This window comes from Mixophyes fleayi, chromosome 3, assembly GCF_038048845.1.
Source record: "Mixophyes fleayi isolate aMixFle1 chromosome 3, aMixFle1.hap1, whole genome shotgun sequence".
In the NCBI taxonomy this organism is placed as follows: Eukaryota; Metazoa; Chordata; class Amphibia; order Anura; family Limnodynastidae; genus Mixophyes; species Mixophyes fleayi.
In genome coordinates this window covers 157,882,395-157,905,780 of record NC_134404.1, presented here as the reverse complement: position 1 = coordinate 157,905,780, position 23,386 = coordinate 157,882,395, and the positions used below count along the sequence as shown (strand labels likewise).

The following is a 23,386-nucleotide window of genomic DNA, read 5'->3' as shown; positions in this document are numbered from 1 at the left end:
CATTGGAGCTTACAGTCTAAATTTTCTAACACACAAATACAGACAGACATAGGGGTCTATTTATTAAAGTTTTTCCCCCTTGTAAAGCCCCGAAAACGTTGTTTTCGGGGCTTTACCGTTAAAATCCCTATGTATTACGATATCTGCTGCTTTGCACCCATTAGCGTTTTTCTGAGCACTCCCCATAACAATGTATGGGGAGTGCTCAGTAACGCTATGTATTAAAAACTGGCAGGTGAAATATTTCTTTTTTTTTACTTGTTAATGTACGCCGTCTGAAGCTGGCGTACATTAACATAAATGAAACTTTACACTGAAAACAGCGCTGCTCTGACGAGCAGAGCTGCACAGCGCATGTGTGGAGGGATCACATGATCCCTCCATCACATGCTTCAGGCTCCTGCAGACACGGATCGCTGTGCGCATGCCCGAGTTTACCAGTCGGCGCATGCGCACAGGGATTGAAAGAGGGACGATCGGCACCGCAGAGGGAGGAAAAGAGAAGAATACAGTGTTAGGTAAGTGTAAGAATTCACAGGAGCAGCCGTTTTTCGGAACGGCTGTTCCTGTGTTGATTTTTAATACATATGAGAAACTTTTCAATCCGCATCTATGCGATGAGGATTGAAAAGTTTCTACAGAAAAAAACGAAGGGTCATAAATAGACCCCATAGAGAGAGACTAGGGTCAATTTGATAGCAGCCAATTAACCTACCAGTATGTTTTTGGAGTGTAGGAGGAAACCAGAGCACCGAGAGGAAACCCACGCAAACACGGGGAGAACATACAAACTCCTCACAGATAAGGCCGTGGTGGGTAATTGAACTCTTGACCCCACTGCTGTGAGGCAGAAGTGCTAAACACTTAGCCATCGTGCTACCCATTGAAAAGGTTTTCGTGTCTGCCAGTTTCCACATAATCCACACAGTCATTGGTTGCAATGCTGGCAGCCTCTCCTGCTGTAAAATCCAACAGCTATTCCAAGTTCACTAACCTCTGATTTGCAGCTGGAGTTCAACAGAGAGGCAGCCGGAATTGGTGCATATGGCAGTGTAGGTTGGTCTCTTTAGTGTCCAGATCATGCAGCGCTTCTCAAATGTGACCACCAGTTTTTGCTTGTAAGAGTTCTGGTGGCTGCAATATAATCTTCTGATGGAGGCACGAAAACCACAATTATATATTACATATTATGTCACATGTACAGACTTTTACTTTTGGGGCTTAATTCCACTTTAGCTCACCGTGAAGATTGCTGGGGATATCTTGTATTTTCTCAAGAATTCCATTATGCTGTATACATTGGAAAGCGTCCAGTCTTTAAAGTACATAGGAGACCAATGAAGTCTTCCCTCAGGACTTCTCACAGGCACCCAATGGGAAAAGCAATGGCAAAAAAAATCAAAACCAATGACCAAGAAAGAGCTCTCCATACTTGGCCTTATGGCAGCAGACGTACCCTGGAGAATTTTTTATGCCTTATTCAAAACATGTAAAAATACATAATAACTAATAGCCCTACAAGCTCTTGGAGTAAGTGTTCTCAGTCTGATTTGAAGTGACATTTGCCATTTCTGGTTGGGTTCCAAATGTATCTCAGAAGAACTGGATGTGATTCAAAACTGTCAACTCTTGTACTCTCTAGTGGGATTATCTATAAATAACGTCATGTGGTATTTCATCTAAGACTTCCAAGAAAAGACAGTACTATAAAACAAATTAACTGCATAATGTTTCAGACACAGAATCAACCAAATTCCTATGAACAGTTTGTTAAATCAAACAAAATATATGGTAATCATTCTATAACTCTACTGCCTTGTCCACATGAGCTCTTCTTAGGCGTTCTACTAAATCATTATTTTGAAAACAAGTAGTTGAGTACTCTACTAATGTATCCTTGCATGTACATTGTCTGGTCAAACATGATGGTTTCCTAGTGCCTACCAAAGTTTACAATATGATTCTGTATCTCTTCATTTGATTGCGTGTGGGTCAGATCTTATCCCCTGGAGGCTCTTTTCAAATCACCCAGCCTTTGATTGATGTATCTTTTGTAAGTGTATTTGGAAAATATGCAATTTTTTTTTTAAAAAAGCCAATATACTAATATAAACAAATTAGTCATGGATATAAATGCATTCATTATTTGTATATAACATACTTTTCCTGTTTCCTTTGTGTATGCTTAATTTCTAGTAGCCTGTAAGTTTTGATTGTCTTATGAGACCATCTTCTAGAAGTGACATTTCTGTTTGGTACTGAAGAGGTTAATTTTCCATGGCTGGCAGATCACCAAAATCCTAAAGTGAATGTTTTCTTATTGCTTTAAGGCAATCTTCTTCAATGACTGCTTCCACTACATCATCTGAATGGAACCTGCAAGTTTACTTTGGCATTAACCCTTTCTCTGCCAGAGGCTGCATCTGATTGTGATGCATCATGCTTTCTGCAAGGCTGAGAGCTTGCCTCCTATTGGCTTGCTATGTGATCGAGGGGACGCACAAGGGATAATGATGCTCCCCTAGCTGCCAGGCTATGCTTTTCTTCCATTCAAATGGCCTTCTGTTAACATCGCTTCTTTGTGAACGCTGGAGGAAACAAAGCTTTGATTTGCAGGCTGATAGCTTACTGCATTGAGCCATGTGCTCCTAGACACCAATAACCATAGACTGGTTTCATTTTTCCAAAAGTCAGCACACATACATGAGAGCCATGTGGAAGATCATTAGCTCATAATTTAGCCAAAAGAGAGCACAAAGTAACTTCAATTTTCTCCTCTATTTTATTATCGTTTCTCCTCCCCCACTTTCAAGTGGGGATAAGCTTCTACTGGGATTTGCATGACAAATCTTAGTACAGTGGAAACGTGCAGAGTGTGTAAAGATTATTTATTACACTGCCTACAATAAATTTGCTACAAATATTAAAACTGGAAATATTTGTGTTAGCAAAACACTGCTGTACATGAGATATAAGGATCTTGATTATGTTGTCTGCCTGCACCTTCTATTAAACACAGAACACTTTCGACCTGCAATGTTTAAGTGGACACTTGACTCATTAGTCCATGTGAAATAGATAAGAAACAAAGAACCCGAGAAAATAACAAGGTATATTTTCTTTAATAACAGAAATTTAACTACGTGCACTTAAGATTTTATTGAAATGCGAATCACAGTAGAAATGGGCTTTAGAGAAGTTTTCAGAGAAAAGAAAGTATTTGTTTTGTTTGGGGGTTTTGGTGCTCCACCCCTCCAGAATGAGCGAAGTGAATCTGCACAATAATGAAGCATGTAAGAAGGGATGACATCATTAGTCAGTGGTCCCAGCTCACATGCACAGCAATCACCTTTTATTGTCCTAATGACATGGTTGGAATGTGATGGCAATTTCCCTGGACAACAGGAGCCAGAAAACGTCTTGTTTAGGTTTCCGTGGAGAGTTGGCATGTTTTGTAAACTATCTGCTGGATGATTGCAAAGGTAAGAAAAGTCAAAGTCTGGTGCAATATAAAACACGATGCTTGTGGACTTGAATGAGCTCTTTTGTCCACAAAGTCCATTCTAGATAACTTTGTTTTGCGTGTGATCACAGCAAGATGTGCTTGTGGCTGTAAGAACAGAAGACTCGCAGTAGTTGGAATTAATCGCTGGATCTCTTTTTGCTTCTCACTTTCTTAGAAATCTATAACATTATACCTTAAACCAATTTTGTACCATAGGAAGACTATACAAATGTATAAAACATTCAATTGTATCATTTTCCTATATGTAAATTTTAAACTGTTTGTCATTTGTTTAATTTGTTTTGTGTTTTCTGGATTTATATTACCAGTTTATTATGTTTGGTTTGATTTTAAAATCTAAGCAACAACATACTTGTTCAACATTGCTAATATAATGCAGGGAATAGAAGTATGATTTCTCTCAGCTGTTGCATATTACTGAAAGGGATGAGCTAAATTGGACATAATTTGTATGTGCTGTTTTCTTATGTGATTTATGTGGATCACTACCATGTAGAAGATTAATTCATTTATCCATAACAAATAGCAGGATACAATTTAAATAATATAAAAATGACCCATAGTATAGCTCATTTCCATATGCTGCTTGAGGAGTATTAGGACACAATACATGTTCTTACAGTTTACCAATAATCTTTTGCAGTTTCACTAAAAAAAAAATACAATCTGGTTTATTCTCTCACTGGAGTCTGTTTAATGGGGTGCTGTTGTTGCACTGTTATTTAATCTACCTGGGATGACCCAATGTTGCAAATTGTTGCAGCTCAATTGCAACTTTGTACGCAGCTTACAAATTGGCAAACATACATGACTGTGTAAACCACTGATGGGCAACAGACAGCCCTCTAAACCTTCTCCTGTGGCCCCCCTTTTCTGCTTTTTTGTCAGATGTGTTTATTATAGCTTGTAACACTTGCTTAAAGTGCTGTTGATATTTTAGTGCAGATAGGTGTCTCTTTGATTAAATGTATTGTTTTAAGTTATTACTGAGTTTAAGGGAAATGTGTGGTCCTTTTGAAGGTTAGAGGGCCACCAGTGCGGCCACTGAAGTGTATCAGGTTGCCTATTACTGGTGTAAACAATTAATTTTCCTTTATATTATACATAAACAGATGAATGTATAGTCAGAATTTACTCACACTCTGTCTGATTTGCATTTTAAAAAAGAGAACGGAAGTGTAGTTCTGACCGTATTCAAATGTAAGCGTATGCTCTGCCAACACAGTACTTGCCATATTTACAGAGAGAAAGGACTGCAGTATACGCACATATGTGCAAGGTCACATCAGAATGTTTTACAAAAAAATTATTTGTATTATTAAATAAATAAACAATTAGTAACTGTTAATTATTAATATAAATATGGATTTAAAAAAATATATATATTTTATTTTTTTACATTAAATAATTATATAAAGATGCTTATAAAGCATACTATACATACAGTGCCTTTTTACAGCCTATCTTACTTGAAAACACATGTTCTGTGCTATCCAGTGGCAGACAATGCAGTGCCAGTCAACACTATACACTTCCACCTGCCCTGTAGCTGGTGCAAATGATATAGGTGGAAACAAGCGCACTTACGAGAAACCCAGGACTTGAATCTGCCACATATGCATCAGAACGCCCTTGGCTTGCCCTTACAGTACCTGGCCTACATTTGTCCACCCCTTCCCTCCCCCGTTCTGCCACTCAAGTCATAAGCAGTCATGTCATTTGTGTTCGGGCATGAATTTCAAGCAGTTGTGTTCATTGGTGTAAGGTCCATTTCTGAGACTGCGCAGAGCTATTTCACGCAAGATACGCTAAGCAAATGGACGTATGTCTGAACATGAATCACTGCCCACTGCGTTCAAACTGTTCTGGAAATGGTGGCGGTATCAGGATCATTGCTACTGATTGGGATTGGGTGAGCAGCTATTGTCCCTCAGTTTCTACTACCACTCATCTGAACAGTTGTTGTGTACCGTAAACAATGATCATGAAAAATGCATGATTTTCAGAGTGATGTTATTACATTGCATTCCATACAGAATGCTGCATTACAGAATTCCGAGAAAAAAAATCATTGAATCTTACCTTGTGAAAATAATCTAATCTTTATTTGGACACCTAATACTTGATAAGCGGAACTGTGGGATCCATTTACTTCTTGTTCTCAAGAATACAAATCTGCTAATTTGTGCTTCTGGACAATTTCTCTAAAAACTTCAAGGGGCTGATAATGAAAGGACATACTCCAGTTTGCATAGCATATCCTGTGTGAAATCACTCTGTGTATACCCAGAAAGTGGGCATGCACATATATGCCAGCAGCTGGAGAGACAGGATGGGGAGGGAGGAGGCTTCTAACATTGGCCAAGTACAACAAATGTAGCTTATACAGACCTGCAGAAACATGCATATACACCTGTATATCTTTTGCACCTGCTACAGGGCAGGTGCAAATACTTGATGATTATGACTTGTTGTAAACAAGGCGCATATGCTGCTGATGCACAGTGGTAGTCATCATAATGACACTGATGATACCGACATAGTCTATACCAACAAATAACGATTTTAAGAATGCCTATAAAAAGAAAATGCAGACTTACTATAAGATTGACAATGTAGATCAACGACATGCTCCCACCATATACTGAGTGCTGACAATGCAGGCACTTTGTAGTTAAATCAGTTATCATAGCAATTCCGGTTTCTGGATTTAAAGCGGCAATGCCAGCAGCCGTGTAATGTAAAAGTGTTTATCGTCTTTGTAATTTTAACCCGTAGCCTAACCCTAACCCTAATACTAACCGTAACCCCTAACTCCAATTGTAATCGACAACTTTGTTATCTAATTTTAAGGTTAAATTTAGGTTTAGGATTACGATCAGGGTTAGGCATTAGGGTTATGGTTAGTATTAGTGTTAGGCTACAAGTTAAAATTCCAAAGACGATAAACACTTTTACATTATACATGGCTGCTGACATTGCCGCTTTAAATAAAGAAATCTCTGGTTCGCTATGATAACTGACGTCAATACAAACTGCCGGCATTGCCAGCAATCGGTATATAGTGAAAGCATGTCGCTGATCTACAGTGTCATACTTATAGCAGGTCTGCATTTTTTTTTTATAGACATTCTTCAAATCAGAATTTTTTGGTTGGTATACACTATGTCGGTAATGGTACCCAACCCGTTGATGCAAAGGCGGATGCTAGTAGATTAATGTCCTATTGAATGTTTATTCTTGTAAACTGGTTCAGGCATCATGGACTGTAGTAGGTAGACTGTAGGATTCACATAAGGAAGCTGAGGTCCCAGATAACTTGGTCTAAAATAATGAAAGTATTATCAAGACACTATATAGATATAATTTTAGTAATGTAATATTTTAACTGAATCAGAGCATTCCGCGAAATGAAATTGCATTTATATAAATAACATTATTAATAGAGTGTGAAGAGAGAGAGTATATTTTGAATGAGAGGATACATAATAACCATTTTACTTTGATTTTAATATTGCAAACAAGAGTCATAGGGGCATATTCAATTGTCGGCGGAAACGCCGAAAATCTTGCGGCGCGCGCACTATTACCGTTATTACGGTAATAATGCGCATAAAAAAACATTATTACGGTACTTTTCTCGCTGGATTTCAGCTCGCAGCTCCCTGAGCCGCGAGCTGAAATCCAGCTATTACCGTAATAACGGTAGAAGTTTTAACACAGCGGAAAACGGCGACAATTGAATATGCCCCTTTAACTTACATTCTGGCTTGTTTGAATATATCAACCATCACATTTAGACATTTAAATTCTAAAGTTAATATTTGGTATGTTTTACAGGTTAAAAAAGTTACTTGAACAGGAGAAAGCTTATCAGGTGCGAAAAGATAAGGAATATAACAAGCGACTCAATAAAGTCCGAGATGAACTAGTAAAGCTTAAGTCATTTGCACTGATGCTAGTGGATGAGAGACAAATGCATATTGAACAGCTTGGACAACAAACTCAAAAGATACAAGACCTTACTCAAGAACTTCAAAAAGCAGAATCGAAACTGAAAACAGTTTGTGCTAAAGCCAATGAGGACGGACAGAAAGTTGTTAAATTGGAATTGGACCTTGAGCACAAAACTTCCAAATATTCTCAAGAGCATGAAGAAATGACTGCAAAACTGGTCACTCAAGAGTCCCATAACCGTCAGCTTCGCCTTAAGCTGGTTGGTCTCAATCGTAAAATTGAAGAATTAGAAGAAACAAATAAGAACCTTCAAAAAACTGATGAGGAGTTAAAGGAGTTGAGAGAAAAAATAGCCAAAGGAGAATGTGGAAATTCAAGCTTAATGGCAGAAGTAGAAAATTTACGAAAAAGAGTTTTAGAAATGGAAGGGAAAGATGAGGAAATAACAAAGACAGAATCGCAATGTAAAGAACTTCAGAAGAAGCTCCATGAAGAAGAACATCACAGCAAGGAGCTGAAGCTTGAGGTGGAGAAATTGCAGAAAAGAATGTCTGAATTAGAAAAATTAGAAGAGGCTTTTATGAAGAGTAAGTCGGAGTGCACTCAGCTTTATGTGAAGCTGGATAAAGAAAAAGCCCAAACAAGGGAATTGATCAAGGACGTTGAATTGGTGAAAGGTCGAGTTAAAGAACTTGAATCAGTGGAAGGAAGACTAGAAAAAGCAGAACACAATTTAAAAGATGACTTAGCAAAGTTAAAGTCTTTCACTGTTATGCTCGTTGATGAAAGGAAAATCATGATGGAAAAGATAAAACTAGAGGAAGGTAAGGTTGATGACCTAAATAAGGACTTAAAAGTTGAACAAGGAAAAGTTATGGAGGTAACAGAAAAACTTATAGATGAAAGTAAAAAACTTTTAAAACTGAAGTCAGAGATGGAAGAAAAAGTGTATAGCTTGACAAAAGAACGAGATGAGTCAATCAGCAAACTAAGAACTGAGGAAGAGCAAAACTGTGAACAAAGTTGCAGAGTAGACCTGCTAATGAAGAGAATAGAAAATATGGAAGTTTCTGAAAGAGAAGCAGCACGAAGCAGAGCAAAGAAAGCATTTGAGTCTGTACATCATGAAGACAACAAGACAAAAGAGTTGATTTTAGAAATTGAAAGACTTAGAAATCGTCTTCAGCAGCTTGAAGTGGTTGAGGGAGATTTGATGAAAACAGAAGATGAGTATGATCAGCTAGAAAGAAAATTTAGAACTGAACAAGACAGAGCTAATGTTCTCTCTCTGCAGCTTGAAGAGCTGGAAAGTAATATAGCAAAGAATAAAGCTATTGAAAAAGGAGAAGCTGTAAGTCAAGAGGCTGAACTTCGACATAGAATCAGGGTAGAGGAGTCTAGAAATAGAGACTTAAGAGCAGAAGTACAAGCACTCAAGGAAAAGATTCATGATATGATGAATAAAGAAGACCAGCTTTCACAACTTCAAGTTGACTATGCAGTCCTTCAAAAAAGGTTTATTGAAGAAGAAAATAAAAACAAAAATATGGGACAAGATGTATTGAATTTGACGAAAGAGCTGGAACTCTCAAAGCGATACAGCCGTGCTATAAGGCCAAGCATGAATGGTAAAAGAATGGTAGATGTTCCTGTGACATCCACAGGGGTCCAGACAGATGCAACAAGTAATGAATCAGTTGAGGAGGAGACTCCAGCAGTGTTTATCAGGAAGTCCTTCCAAGAAGAGAACCACATTATGAGTAATTTACGACAAGTAGGACTTAAAAAACCTACAGAAAGATCACCTGTTTTAGAAAGGTATCCACCTGCAGCTAATGAGATAAACATAAGAAAATCATGGATCCCCTGGATGAGAAAAAGAGAAAATGGCTCTCCTTGTACTCCAGTCACACCAGAAAGAGCAATTCGTCCAAATCCTAGTCCAGGGCGCCCAGGTGAAGTGTTCCTTTCACCAAAACATGGTCAACCTCTTCACATAAGAGTAACACCAGATCATGAGAACAGCACAGCCACTTTAGAGATAACTAGTCCACCTTCAGAAGACTTCTTTTCAAGCACCACAGTAATACCAACCTTGGGTAATCAAAAACCGCGGATTACAATTATTCCTTCTCCGAGTGTCATGACCCAAAAAGGAAAAGGTGTTGATAACCCAGTGTCTCCAGAAAGAGCTATGTCCCCTGTTACAATAACAACTTTCTCACGGGAAAAATCTTCAGAAACTGGTAGATCCAATTTTAATGAAAGGCCCACATCTCCGATTCAAATACTCACTGTATCAACATCTGCTGCATCTCCAGAGTTATCTATGTCCCCAGATTCTCAAGAAATGACCATGGGGCGCGCTGTATTTAAAGTTACTCCTGAAAAACAAACTGTGCCAACTCCAATAAGAAAATTCAATTCTAATGCAAACATAATTACAACAGAAGATAATAAAATTCATATTCATTTAGGTTCTCAGTTTAAAAGAAATACTGGCAGCTCCTCAGAAGGAACAACGCCGATTATCACTGTTAGACCTTTAAATGTTGGTACAGAAAATATGGAGGTTACAACTGGTACAGTACTTCGCTCTCCAAAGACCAATTTGTCTGCCAGGCCTACCACAAACAAAGTGACCAGTTCTATAACCATAACTCCTGCCACAGCATCTTCTACTCGTGCAACCCAATCAGTGGTGAGTACACAAGTAATGTTTTTCATGATTAATTTATAAAAAAAATATGAAAACACTAATTTTAAGTAGGGAGAAATTCTGCCAATTATAAATCTATTATTGTTCCACTTTTGTGTAAAGGTAGTTGAAAGAGGTTACCTGCAGTGTTATTCAATGGGATTCCTAACTAGGGGCCTGATTCATTAAGGATCTTAACTTGAGAAACTTCTTATTTCAGTCTCCTGGACAAAACCATGTTACAATGCAAGGGGTGCAAATTAGCATTCTGTTTTGCACATAAGTTAAATACTGAGTGTTTTTTCATGTAGCACACAAATACTTGATAGCTTATTTGTACACTGAAATTAAAGTTGATATTTGTGTGCTACATGAAAAAACAGTCAGTATTTAACTTGTGTGCAAAACAGAATATTAATTTGCACCCCTTGCATTGTAACATGGTTTTGTCCAGGAGACTGAAATAAGAAGTTTCTCAAGTTAAGATCCTTAATGAATTAAGCCCTAGAACTTTGCTGTGTGTAGAAAAATATCTACAAATATCAGGACTTTGAGGCCTGTTTGTCAATAGGCCCCCTACTCCTGTGATAGGATAATTTTTATATTGTTGCTTATAAAAAGCGATTCAAAAATGACTTATTGTAGCAATTTACCAAATACCTATCTCTATGGCAGCTGTGTGATACTCAGCTGCCCAAATGAGAGTGGCCCGGAGTGGTAAAACCAGTTTCTGTAGATATGCGCAAGCACGAACCAGCCGTGCAGTGGAACATAAAGCCATCACCATATGGCAGTAATAGAACAGGTATTGTAGTGTTAGGAACTCCCAAGTCAGTACAGTGAAACTCGGGAACTACTCTGAAGGCCAGGTGTTCGCTGGAGCCCCTAGTGGTGGGGACAGACTGAGCTGCGGGCCGACCGAGGATCGAGTAACGTATACTGACTTAAAGGAGTTCCCAGAAGTGGAGTGATTGGTGGACTGTAGTATAAGAAGAATCCTAGGTCAAAAGGTCACAGGCACAGATGCAATATCCAAGGGCAAGCGAAGGGTCAAACTCACAGGCAGAGAAGCAAAATCCGAATTCCAGGCAAAAGGTCAAGGTCAGAAGAGAAGGGTCACAGGTCCAATAACAAGCAGGGGTCAAAACACGGGTAGTCAAATCCAAGGTAGCAGGAACCAAAATGGATAGCACAAGCAGGCAGCAGGACTGAGGACAGAACGCTATAACCGGCAATGAGGCAGCAGGCCTCATTGCCCTAAATACTGAAGCAGACCAATGAGAGCCTAGCTCTCTAATTGCCCACAAGCTGTTCCAATTAGCCTTCAGGCTTGCCCCGCTGTTGCGCACGCGCCCGGCTGCTCTGTAATGCCGGGACGCGGCGATGGACAAGAGAGCTTCTTACCGTTGCCATGGCAACGTCTGACGAGCCCCCGGAAGTGACGTCCCGGTCGCCATAGAGACGGCTGGGACGGAGACAGGGGAGTCGCGGCGGCTGGGCACCGCCGCGGCTCGTAACATGTAGCTGTACAAGCACTTATAACAGCCTCCCGATTGCAAACATAAGCAACCAATAAACACCATAATGTGCCATGACTTCATGATTCCAAGTAAGGCTGGCTCACTTAGGTCTCATATTCATTTTCATTTTTAACTTGCATTTTACTAACTTTCTTAAAGTTTGTAAATGACATGTAAACATGTTTCTAGCTTTACTATAATCATTGGCGCATTCATTTGCATTTCATTGCAGTAGCTTTTTTTTTGTTAATGCAACTTGTTCCATTTTTTGCCTTGGCTGCGAGAAGCCTACAATGATAATTTTAACACTGGTAAAAATATCAGTAAAAACGCATATTAAACGTATTTGTATTTGATATTATTTTTTACTATCATAAAAGAACTTCAGTGTGTGTGAGGTCTGAAACCTCACACATGCTGCTTTATTGCAGCTGCTATCTAGCAGCTTGCCTGTTTACATAGCATGTGTACCCCACTGATAATCTGCCTGATTATTAGTGGATTTGTAGGTGAATGCAGCGTGAAGGTGACAGCTATCGGTCTGTCTGTTTGGTCATCCTGCAACCACAGTAACAGATTACACTAACAACAGATAAGAACTCACTGCTCAGTCTGTGCACAGATTAATGGATCTTATCCAATGCAGCCAACCACACTGTGACTAAACTGGACACTGAAGACCTGATGCAGAGTTGGTTGCAAAATGAGCATAATTGCACTAAAAAAGCCGGCCGTAAAAATAGCGTATTTACGCATCTTAAGATGCATGCAGGTTTGTACCAGTAGCATACGTGGCCACTCTACTCCAGGTATACGTCAGATGCTTACATCCCATTGTACCCATGTTTTTATGTGCAACAAGCACATTCGCTATTAGGCATTAAAAAAAAGTATTTAATACAGCAGGAATAACTCCCCTCTTCCAGGTACAAAAAAGATTTGCTTAAACACATCCAGAAAATTATAATATATGCCCGAGCGACAAAGAAAGCACCAATAATCGTCAGCAGTACAATTGCAAACAGCCAGTTACAAGGGGTTCGCAAGTGCCTGACCACCCACAAATAATACCCCTTTCATGGTGTAGTCTCGACCCGGATTTTTGCCGGGCCGAGGCTGCAGTATGAATGACTCCAGGTCTAATTCCCAGGTCAGCTGAACCAGGAATTAGACCCGGGAATTTTGGTGGGGTAATTCCCTGGTCCGATCCGGGTCGGCCGCACTATGAATGATGAGACCCGGATCTCACCAGACATAATGTTAAAGTTTGAAAAAAAAATAAAAATCCAAGCCAATCTCATCTCCTTTTGTGATTTTGCCTTGGAGAACTGGGTAGACCCGTGTTCAGTATGAACGGGGTCTACCCGGGAATTTGACAAGTAAGAGCCTCTACAGCCCCGGCAATATTCCAGGTTCATATACCCGGGATGTTGACAATAACATCACTATAATTAGACGGAATTCACATTAAGTTCATTCTTTGGCAAACACTGGATACAAATGGGTGACCTAGTAATGCAAAGGTTAACTGCATTACAGAAACTAGTGCAATAATTAATACAATGTATTTTGAATTCTCTCTTCCGTGGCAATTTACTTTAAAGTATTGCATGTTCGTCTTCAACTATTCAAGCAATTAATTTTCCTAACATGTGAAATAGCACATTTATGAAACACTTTGCAGGTTCATCCCGGTATATATATTTTTTTGTAATAAAGGCAGCCATAACAGAAGAGTGCTGATGGTATTTTTAATACCTAGGTTTACATTTATCAAGCTGCGGGTTTGAAAAAGTGGAGATGTTGCCTATGGCAACCAGATTCTAGTTATCGTTTATTTAGTACATTCTACAAAATGATAGCTAGAATCTGATTGGTTGCTATAGGCAACATCTCCACTTTTTCAAGCTTGATAAATTTACCCAATAGACTTTTTTGACAATCACATCTAAAAGCCATTATGCTGGGTTATTTGATATACAGGCTTGGTTTGCTCATATATGCATTGGTACATTTATTTTACTGCCAACTTTTTACAAACTTATTGTAAAAAAAAGTTCTGTTATTTTTATAGATGATTGGTCCTATATTTTATAGACTGACTTTACACTGTAATAAGTTTTTAATGTGTGTTTTCTCTAACTCTACAGACAACACAGGATGGGTCATCCCAACGCCACACCCCTACCCGCATTCCCATGTCAAAAGGTATGAAAGCAGTAAAGCCAATAATGGCAGTGCCAGGAGCAGGAAATCTGTCAAAATTTGAGCCACGTGGCGAGAGTCAGTCTATGAAAATAGAATTGAAGAAATCACCAGCCAGCAGCTCTGCCCCTTTCGGAGGGGGGAAGGGCTGAGGCTAAGTCTCAGGGGTATGTGCAGGTGTTTCTGCTACCATAAAAAGCAGTCCCCTGTTTATCAAAGTTCTTTGATAAATACTAATTCATGACTTCCTATTCTTTTACACCACTCTGCTGTTCGATAGAGCAGCAGACTGGTGAGCCATAGGCCTTCTGCAAATAGTAAAAAAAATAAATAACAAAATGTAAAAAATAACCATGTGTCTCAAAAGTAACTGAGGGTATTTCTATACTGTAAACCATTGTACTTTAAGGTATTACTATTTAAAGGGCAGTGGTTACCTGAACACAGTGGAAGCAGCAATTTTGTAGTGTGAGACAATATTGATGACAATGCTTAATCATACTTGCCAACCTTATGTTGGCCGAGTCCGGGAGATCCTGGAGGGCAGGAGGGGTGTAAAGGCGGAGGGGGCGGGGCTTCATGATTTGCGTCATTTTGGCCCCTTCCCCGGTGATGTAATGCCTGTTTTGGGTCTTTTTACAGTTTAAAAAGACCCCAAACAAGCATTACATCACTGGGGATGGGGCCAAAATGACGCAAATTGCGGAGCCACGCCCCTCCGCCCATACAATCCGGCTCCAATTTTAGTGAAGTGGTCAGATGTCCATGAGACCTACCGGAAATTCGGGAGTCTCCCGGAGAGAGTTGGCATGTATGTGCTTAGTATCTATTTTGACTCCATTCTCACCAATATTGGTCCGCCCCAGAAAATGGCTGCTTCTAATGTGTCTTGGTGACAGATATATTGTAATTCTATGTACTTATTTAAAGTGCATTTTTAGTAATAAATGTGCAAGTAAAGGAGGGTTCAAATTAAAATTGCAGTCACAAATTAAGGACTTACCTATATTTTCCTTCAATTGTCAAATACAAAAATGTTCCCTTCACATATAATAATTTCTACTCCTTTTTATATGTGAGCCGACTAAAGTGATAATAGCCCAAACATGGTGACATTCATAATTCTTTTTAGGTGGCAAGATTCCCCTTGAATGGGTTTACTGCACTCTAACAGTAGCACTCTAATGTTTTACAGTATAGAATATTGTAGGACATGTTGGTACATGTTACTGAAGCCTGTATTGACCTGCATGCCAGGTGGCATGAAAAGGTGTATGACTTTTCCCACATGAAGTATGTATATATATGTGCTGCATTTTTCTAGTGAATTTGATCTGCAAGTATATTTTGTATAACAATTCCCAGTTTATTTTCCACACTCTTAAAAACTTCTGCCATCTTCTAATGTACTTCTACAATTGAGTCAGTGTGCTGTTGTTATATCACATTTGCCCAGGCTCCTGCAGTTTTTGGGAGACTCGTGAATGAAGGATGGAAATTCTGGAGCCCCCAAAAGAGCAGCCAATCCTGTCAGGAGCACTTGCCTGTCACAAGTAGGGGACAGGTGGTAGGGTGGACGATGCAAACCACTTGAGCACGCCCCTTGTAAACACCCATTTTCGATCCTGTATTACATCATGCCACTCAGGGTGTACTGAGGTGAGCTGGACATGGTAATATGATTGTCCAACCAGGGCCGCCAAGAGGAATTTTGGGCCCCGGTACAGCAACCTCATGGGGCCCGCTATAGGTGATTAGCAAGTAAACTCCTGCGCCATCAAGGGGTGTGTGGCCATTCCATTGGGGGCGTGTCTAGCAGGTGAAAAGCACTAGGTCATCCTTCTACAGAAAAGTACATTACTCACACATACCCTCTCTGCCCAGCAGCATTGCTCACACGTCCCCCCCCCCTCTGCCCACATGCTTTAATCACACATGGCCCCTTTCTACCCAGCACCTATAATCACACATGGCCCCTTTCTACCCAGCACCTTTAGTCACTCATGCCCCCTCTGCCCAGCACCTTTAGTCACACATGCCCCCTCTGCCCAGCAGCATTGCTCACACGTCCCGTCCCCCCCTCTGCCCACATGCTTTAATCACACATGGCCCCTTTCTACCCAGCACCTATAATCACACATGGCCCCTTTCTACCCAGCACCTATAATCACACATGGCCCCTCTCTGCCCAGCAGCTATAATCACACATGGCCCCTCTCTGCCCAGCACCTTTAGTCACTCATGCCCCCTCTGCCCAGCACATGCCTGCCCCCCATCACATCATCTTACCTTTTCTCCACTGCACAGCACAGGATTAGATCTGGCCATGCTCCCTGCTGGTACCTGGTCCGGCTCTGCACACTGCCCCCTGCACTCGCGGGTGCCCGTGCGCACCACCCGCGAGAAGAAAAAAAAGTAGTTTTACTTTTTTTTTTAACTACAGAGCTCCCCCCTCCATGCAGGTCTGGGTACGGGTAATTTGTACCTGCTTCCTCCCCCCCTCTAGGTGCCCCCGGTCCAACCCGCTGTTTTGTTGCGAGATGTATCATAAAGCCTCTACCACTTCATCTTTTACTAACTTACCTCAAGATATACTGGAAACAAAGTAGGAAAAGTATGTGTGATATGTAAATATCTACATACTTTTAAAAATGTACTCATTGTGTAGTTGAACTGGTTTGTAACTATTAAAAGAAACCAACTGCAATTATGGGCAAACATTTTCAGCAATAATTAGCTAGAGAAGAACAAAATTTTAAAAAATGTTCTTCAAAATATTCGCTTCAATCTGCATTTAGCGGCAAAATTTTGCACACATTGCTGGCGGAATTTGGCCCTAGGGATTCCCAAACCAAACACATAGCGAAATGATTTGACTGTTGTTGTCCCAGCTCTATTTATAGATTAGAAAGTACACACAACATGGCTTTACAAATACAGTGTGAAATGGCATTGTGTGGAACGGCAAAGCAAAAGTGGAATATGAAAATTGTATTACTGGAACTTTTTTTACCTGTGCAACTGTTACACCACAAAACACAATTCACGTGAACGTCTACCACAGGTTCGCTCATCTATAATTATCCTGCAAGGATAATGTTTACAAGTCTTTGACAAAATTTATATTTTGCTGTGAATACATATATTTGTCTATCTACATGACAACAAAGCAAATTTGATTGTATTTGTTAATAGTGAATGTTAATGTAATGTAAGCAACAGGAAATTTCTGTTTTCTAGCTAATTAAAAGTTTATAGGTGTGACTTGATTGATATTGACTATTTATTATTCCCACTGACAGCTGTGCTTTACACACAGGGTTAATTCTATTGAAGCATGCAGCAGCTTGTCAATGTTTTCGAATAAAATGTTCACCCTATCCTATTACTGATGAAGTTCCTGCTCTGTATTACATTTTGCTGTGAGGAGTGCTTGAGTAACAGTATTAATTGAATTCAGGTTCTCTCTCTGCAACCATTGAGGGTGTTCTGACAACCAAATCACATGGCTCCCAGGTACTGTACTGGAACCAGAAGCCTGGCTCCAGGTCTGGCAGTGTACAGAGAACAACACTGCACTGATAGACATCTCTCGGCCTGAAACTAGTTAGAGATGGTAGCTATTAGCAAAATCGTGGGGCAGATACATGCTGGGCTTATGTTGTTAAATATGAATAATTCAGTTCATACTGTGTATATATAGTAAAATTACTTACAATTTAAATCATAGGGCTATGGTACTCTGTTTTTGGAGCAGAACTGTGCCCTATGTAATATTTAGTTAATACATAAAATACAGCTTAAAAGATGGACTATAGCAGACATTTGCCACCTCAGAGGTGATTCCCTAGGTCTGACATGACTTCTATGGGCACACCCTGGTGGAGCGCAGCGCAAAGCATGTGGATCCGTGGGGGAGGGAGGATCCCCAAGTACCGCTCCCTGCAATTAGTAACAGAGTGCATTGCTTGGAAATCCTTTTCTCTGGTCAGAAAATACATTTATTCCCGACAGTAAAAAGTATTTTGACTGACAGGTGAGCCGGCTTATGTGTCTAACCAAGATGGGAGGAGTGAGCCACGACATGTAACTGGCAGGAGGGGTGAGCCGCGTCATATGACCAGTCAACAGAACAATAAGTCTCGATCCACCCCTGCCACGTTTATCCATCATCATCATCACCATTTATTTATATAGCACCACTGATTCCGCAGCGCTGTACAGAGAACTCACTCACATCAGTCCCTGCCCCATTGGAGCTTACAGTCAGACAGGTACTAGGGTCAATTTTGATAGCAGCCAATTAACCTACTAGTATGTTTTTGGAGTGTGGGAGGAAACCGGAGCACCCGGAGGAAACCCACGCAAACACGGGGAGAACATACAAACTCCTCACAGAGGAGGCCATGGTCGGGAATTGAACTTATGACCCCAGCGCTGTGAGGCAGAAGTGCTAACCACTAGGCCACCGTGCTGCCCATCCATGTAACTTTTATTATCTTTTATTTATTTGGCACCACAAATGGTCCGCAGTGCCGTACATATTGCATAGGAGAAAACAAAACACGGCATACATGTTAAATGCATGTGTAATTGTAAGAGTGTAATGGTAGACACCAGACACACCATGAGTCCCTAAAACCGACTTGACAGGGTCTTCACTTATAGCAACCGCCGTTCCCATAGAGCACTATATGCTCACCAGTACATGGCTGCCCCAAGGCCTTAACTCAAAGTAGTGGATACTTACGATACTTAAATGTTTGCTCTGAGTGGGTATATAGGAGACTGAATACGAATAGCAGGACTACCAGGAGAGAACAAGATTGTTCCCTTAAAATACACCTATATAGTGATATTTATTACATTTTATATGTACTATTTTATTAGTTTTCCCAGTTCAGTAAGTTACCCATTTACTTATAACTCTCCTCCCTACTAGTTACCAGGGGTGTAGTTTGGTCACAGATGCACTGTGGGGCACCAGAGATGGTGTAATTTCTTAAACTGTATTTCCTCCCTCTCATTGGATTCGAAATAGGCAGCACATGGGAGGGGTGTACTTTACTGAGCTGCCTCTGGCATTTAATGTAAGGCGACATCACATACACGCAGCTATTTGGGACAATCCTCATGCTCCTGCCCTAATGCCCGCCAATGTCCGAGTGGAGCTTGCTTGGGAGGATAGTAGGTACACAGAGCCAAGGTGATTTAATCCTCTGAGCTGTCACTGACACAAAGATTGATTAGGAGGGTAGAAAAACCAGCAGGAGATAGAAGAAGAGAGAGAAATGAGAAGTGACAGAAAGATATAAAGTTTAAACTGAAGAGGGAGAGAAGGACAGTATATAGCAGCATGCGACAAATAGCATTGAAAAGATGATAGAGAAGGAAAATGAGATATATAAGGAAAGTATGAGAGATATAACATTTAAGTAAAGAGAGAAAAAGAAAAAGAGAAATAACTTTACAAAAAGGAGACAAGGAAAAACCTTGTGAAAAACATTCATGTCTCCGACAGGGGAGGGGGGCACAATGGATATCATACAGGACCCCACATTTGCAAACAGGAGCCACAGACAGTCACTCACAATGTGGGTCACACTGTCATCCTACAAATATATGTGTATAAACAATGCTGATAAGATCACTGTGGCGGGCGCCCGCAGCACCACTTCAATTATGATTGTAATATATATTATATGGGATGCATTACAGAGTAAGAAGGAGGAAGGTCTCACAAGGGTGGCCATGATGGCTGTTCATCCAGATCATCTTGCCCGCCACATGCCAAAACAAGCTGGGTGGCTAGTCCGTGCAGCACTTTTAAAAATTTGACAAGACTCCTTCTTTACACATGTGACAGTAACCACTCTATATGGGGTTACCAGGTCAGTATTCACTATATAAATCCAGGCACATATAAATGACAGATGCTGCACGGCTACACTGTAATTTACTTTTATGCACCCCCCTCCGACACACTTTAAACCAGGGGTGTCCAACCTTTTAGCTTCCCTAGGCCACATTGGAAGACGACGAGTTGGTTTGGGCCGCACATAAAATACACTAACACTAACGATAGCTGATCATCCAAAAAAACATAGAAAACATAGTTAACATATTAAACTTACTTGGAAATGAAGTTAGTAAGAGTTAGGAAACCTGTTGCAGAATCATGATTAAAGCAGTATTCCCATTACCAGCTACAATTTAACTTACCTGCATCTGCCCCTTAGTGGGGTTCAGGGAATTAAATGCCCAAAACTTTTTTTTCCTCTCTTTCTGCACCCATGAATCATTTTTTTTATTGACCAGTTTGAAATGGTCACCGATATAGGTAGCGTCAGGAGGACTAATAGAAATCTACAGAGATTTAAAGATAGGGTGGCGGGAAAAATGACTCATGGAGCAGCCACCGATGAGGGTAACAGTGGGTGATATTTTCACCCTACTCAGCACTGCACATTTAAAATGGTTTAAAATATTAAAAATACAATCATCTCTTAATATTTATATTAGATACATACAGAGAACACAGCTAGTTCATAATTGCATGGTGCAGAAAGTCCAAATTCAGAGTAACAACAATAAGATACTGGATAATCTTTCACTGCTGCTGATAGTTCGCGCGGGTGACTCCTCTGTGCTACGCAATGGATGTCGGGTGTGATGACGTCACCCCCGACATTCACTGCGAGCACCGCACGGAGGAGGAGACCAGGGAGGGAGCCGGAGCGCCAGCTGACGTGACCACAAGGTAAGTATTTTCTTTTTTTTTTTTTTTTGCAGGATATTTTTTTCATTAACAGCGCTGCCCCCTTGCCACAACCGCTGGGCCACATTTACAGGCGGGCTGGGCCGCGGGTTGGACAACCCTGCTTTAAACTGTTAGCCCTAGCAAGCAAACTGTCTTACCTCCTCTCTCTATACATGTGTCTGTATTTCTACCAATGTATGTGCCTTATACAAACTAGTAAAAGAAACATCATTTACACTGTGACGGTTTAGCTGCATTCATCTCCCAGTGTACACAGCTTGAATAGAATTGATTTGTGGTCAATGTGATGGGGATACACACACACACGCGCTGGAGGCAAGTTCTATTTTTATTGTGTCCAGCATGTTCTGAGAACACACTTAACATTAATATTCTAAAAGCCATTGAGACTGCGTTCACCATGCATTAAATACAACTAAAAGCATGACCGCAAAATCGCCTGTTTTTTTTGTTTTGTTTAACTAGTGTGTATGAGCCCTCGTTGTACAGCACTGCAGAAAATGTTTGAGCCTCAACAATAATTAAAATGGAAAGTACATCTGTTCAGATTTACTAGAACTTGATGGAGTTTTTATTTAATTCTGGTCCTCCAAAGACTATTAAACTTTTTTTTTTCCTCTTTCTAGAGAGCATTGTTATCCATCAGCTAAGCATGAACACTAGATGACGTATGAGGGAACATGAATTGATGCAATTCTACTGAACACAGTTTTATGGATATTTTCTGGAATCCACAGAGACGAGATTTTTACTCATTTTTATGCTACTGACACAACAAAGAAAATATCTTTATTTTTTTTTTTAATAATGCAAGTGTTTGAATAAATATTTCCAATCTGCAGGATTATATTTTGTGAAAATTCTGTAAAATTCTACAGGATTTTTTTCTCTGCCAGATTTTTAACTTATTTTATACTTTCAGATTTTTGTTCAAGTAGCTTTTTCCTGCAATATTGTATTTTTATATTAAACCTGCCTAGCTTTCAAGCTTACCTCCACGCAGAATGATATGGTCTAAAATGAATATTTGAAGATGTATATTTATCTGTGCAGGTTGAAGCAATACATTTAATGGAGTACAAACAAAATAAAACAAAAAATGTAACCATGTGTGAATGGATAAAAATAGAAACTACTGGTGTCTGCATGGGAATGTGATCTAGTTAGATATTTCATTAGCGAAGTGGCATTAGACATTTAATAACATTATGTACGTCTAGTGTAACAAAAAGTAGATCAGGGATTTGATTTGATTAGTTTCATTTGACTAGGCAGAGCAAACCTAATATGCAATATGTTACTATTTTTCACAGAGCAAACTCATTTTTAGAGAAAACAATAGAGGCATACACTGGACTCAACAAATGGAATTCTTCTTTTAAACATAAATTTATTTTCTGACTGCTCGACCGGGTCTGATGACAGATTGTATAGTATGTTTCCCTGGTGTGTTTGTCTGGCACATAAATGTTATATCACATTTACTCTATTTATTAGCGATTGTTTTGTGTTGTTTTTAGATCTCTAGAGTTGGCCATATTTTATGCTAACTTGTGCCCAAAATGATGCCGCTGTACTTGCATGTGTCTGTGAATGTAAGAAAATGTGTGTTTGTTTGCACAAATCTTAAGTGACGTTTAGAAATTATAATGTGTTTTCAAAGTGTAACATACACTAGAGTGACTGACTTAGAGTGGGATATACAGGCAAATGTACATCTCTATACCTGTATTTTGAGTGGTCTTAAAGATATGTGCAACTATAAATATAGTGCATAGAGGTGTGCTGTGTTGATGCAAGGCACAAACTTTGCATCTGTTTTGTGTAGGTGCATAATTTGTGCTTCAAGAGACATTTTCAAACAATCTATGCAAACCGAAAAAATAAGAGAGTAACCGAAAGAGCATAGGTAAAGTGTGTCTGCCTACTGTATTCACTTTGAACGTTAACACCCCTGATCTGTCTCTCAAAGCACAAGGGGCCACAAGTGACAAATACATGTAGATGAAACACTGGCGCAAGCAGTGATATTTATTTTGTGCGAGAAACATAATTACAAAGTCCAAGGGGTGTATTTACTAAACTGCGGGTTTGAAAAAGTGGAGATGTTGCCTGCAGCAACCAATCAGATTCTAGTTATTTATTTAACACATTCTTCAAAATGACAGCTAGAATCCGATTGGTTGCTATAGGCAACATCACCACTTTTTCAAACCCGCGGTTTTGTAAATATACCCCCAAATGCATCCAACTACATCAGCCCCTAAAAGCTTATTCAGAGGAGCTGTTTGAAAGTATTTGTCATGCCGCACTGCAAATGAAAAACGGCTAGTAAGCTATTCTAAAAATAAGGCTACAGGATCATTGATATCACTACCTGCATATGTTTGCTGTACTGGTGTATTGTTGATCCTAATGCTGTTTTTCTTCATCTCATGGAAAGGTATAAGCGCTGTTTTAATAGATGTGATTCATAGAGCGCAAGTTATCTGATATGTAAGTAATATGTAAGTGGTTTTCCTTTGTCGTCTTTTATGCATAGGATGATGACAGGTTTGTATGAAAAGTCTAAAGCATGAAGAGTGTGTTTGTTGTCGGTACCAGTACAGAAAGTTATAATAAAATGCACTGTATTATGATCACTATTCAAATTAGAAGTATAGCGTACAAATGGAATTGCGTAGCTTGCAGTTGTTTCT

General features: G+C 39.8%; 1 protein-coding gene across 4 annotated transcripts in view; it reads left to right on the top strand.

The window, feature by feature from the left end:
- FILIP1 (filamin A interacting protein 1) overlaps nucleotides 1–22,171 on the top strand; it is a 157,824-nt gene extending 135,653 nt beyond the window's left edge. For 3 of the 4 annotated variants that reach the window (XM_075202640.1, XM_075202642.1, XM_075202641.1), the window contains exons 5-7: nucleotides 7,367–10,184; nucleotides 13,852–14,073; nucleotides 21,314–22,171. In XM_075202640.1, coding sequence (XP_075058741.1) covers nucleotides 7,367–10,184; nucleotides 13,852–14,058 — 3,025 coding nt within the window. In that variant the 3' untranslated portion in view covers nucleotides 14,059–14,073; nucleotides 21,314–22,171. The remainder of the gene's footprint in view (nucleotides 1–7,366; nucleotides 10,185–13,851; nucleotides 14,074–21,313) is intronic. The other variant, XM_075202643.1, reaches the window with a different exon arrangement.
- Nucleotides 22,172–23,386: the final 1,215 nt, after the last annotated feature.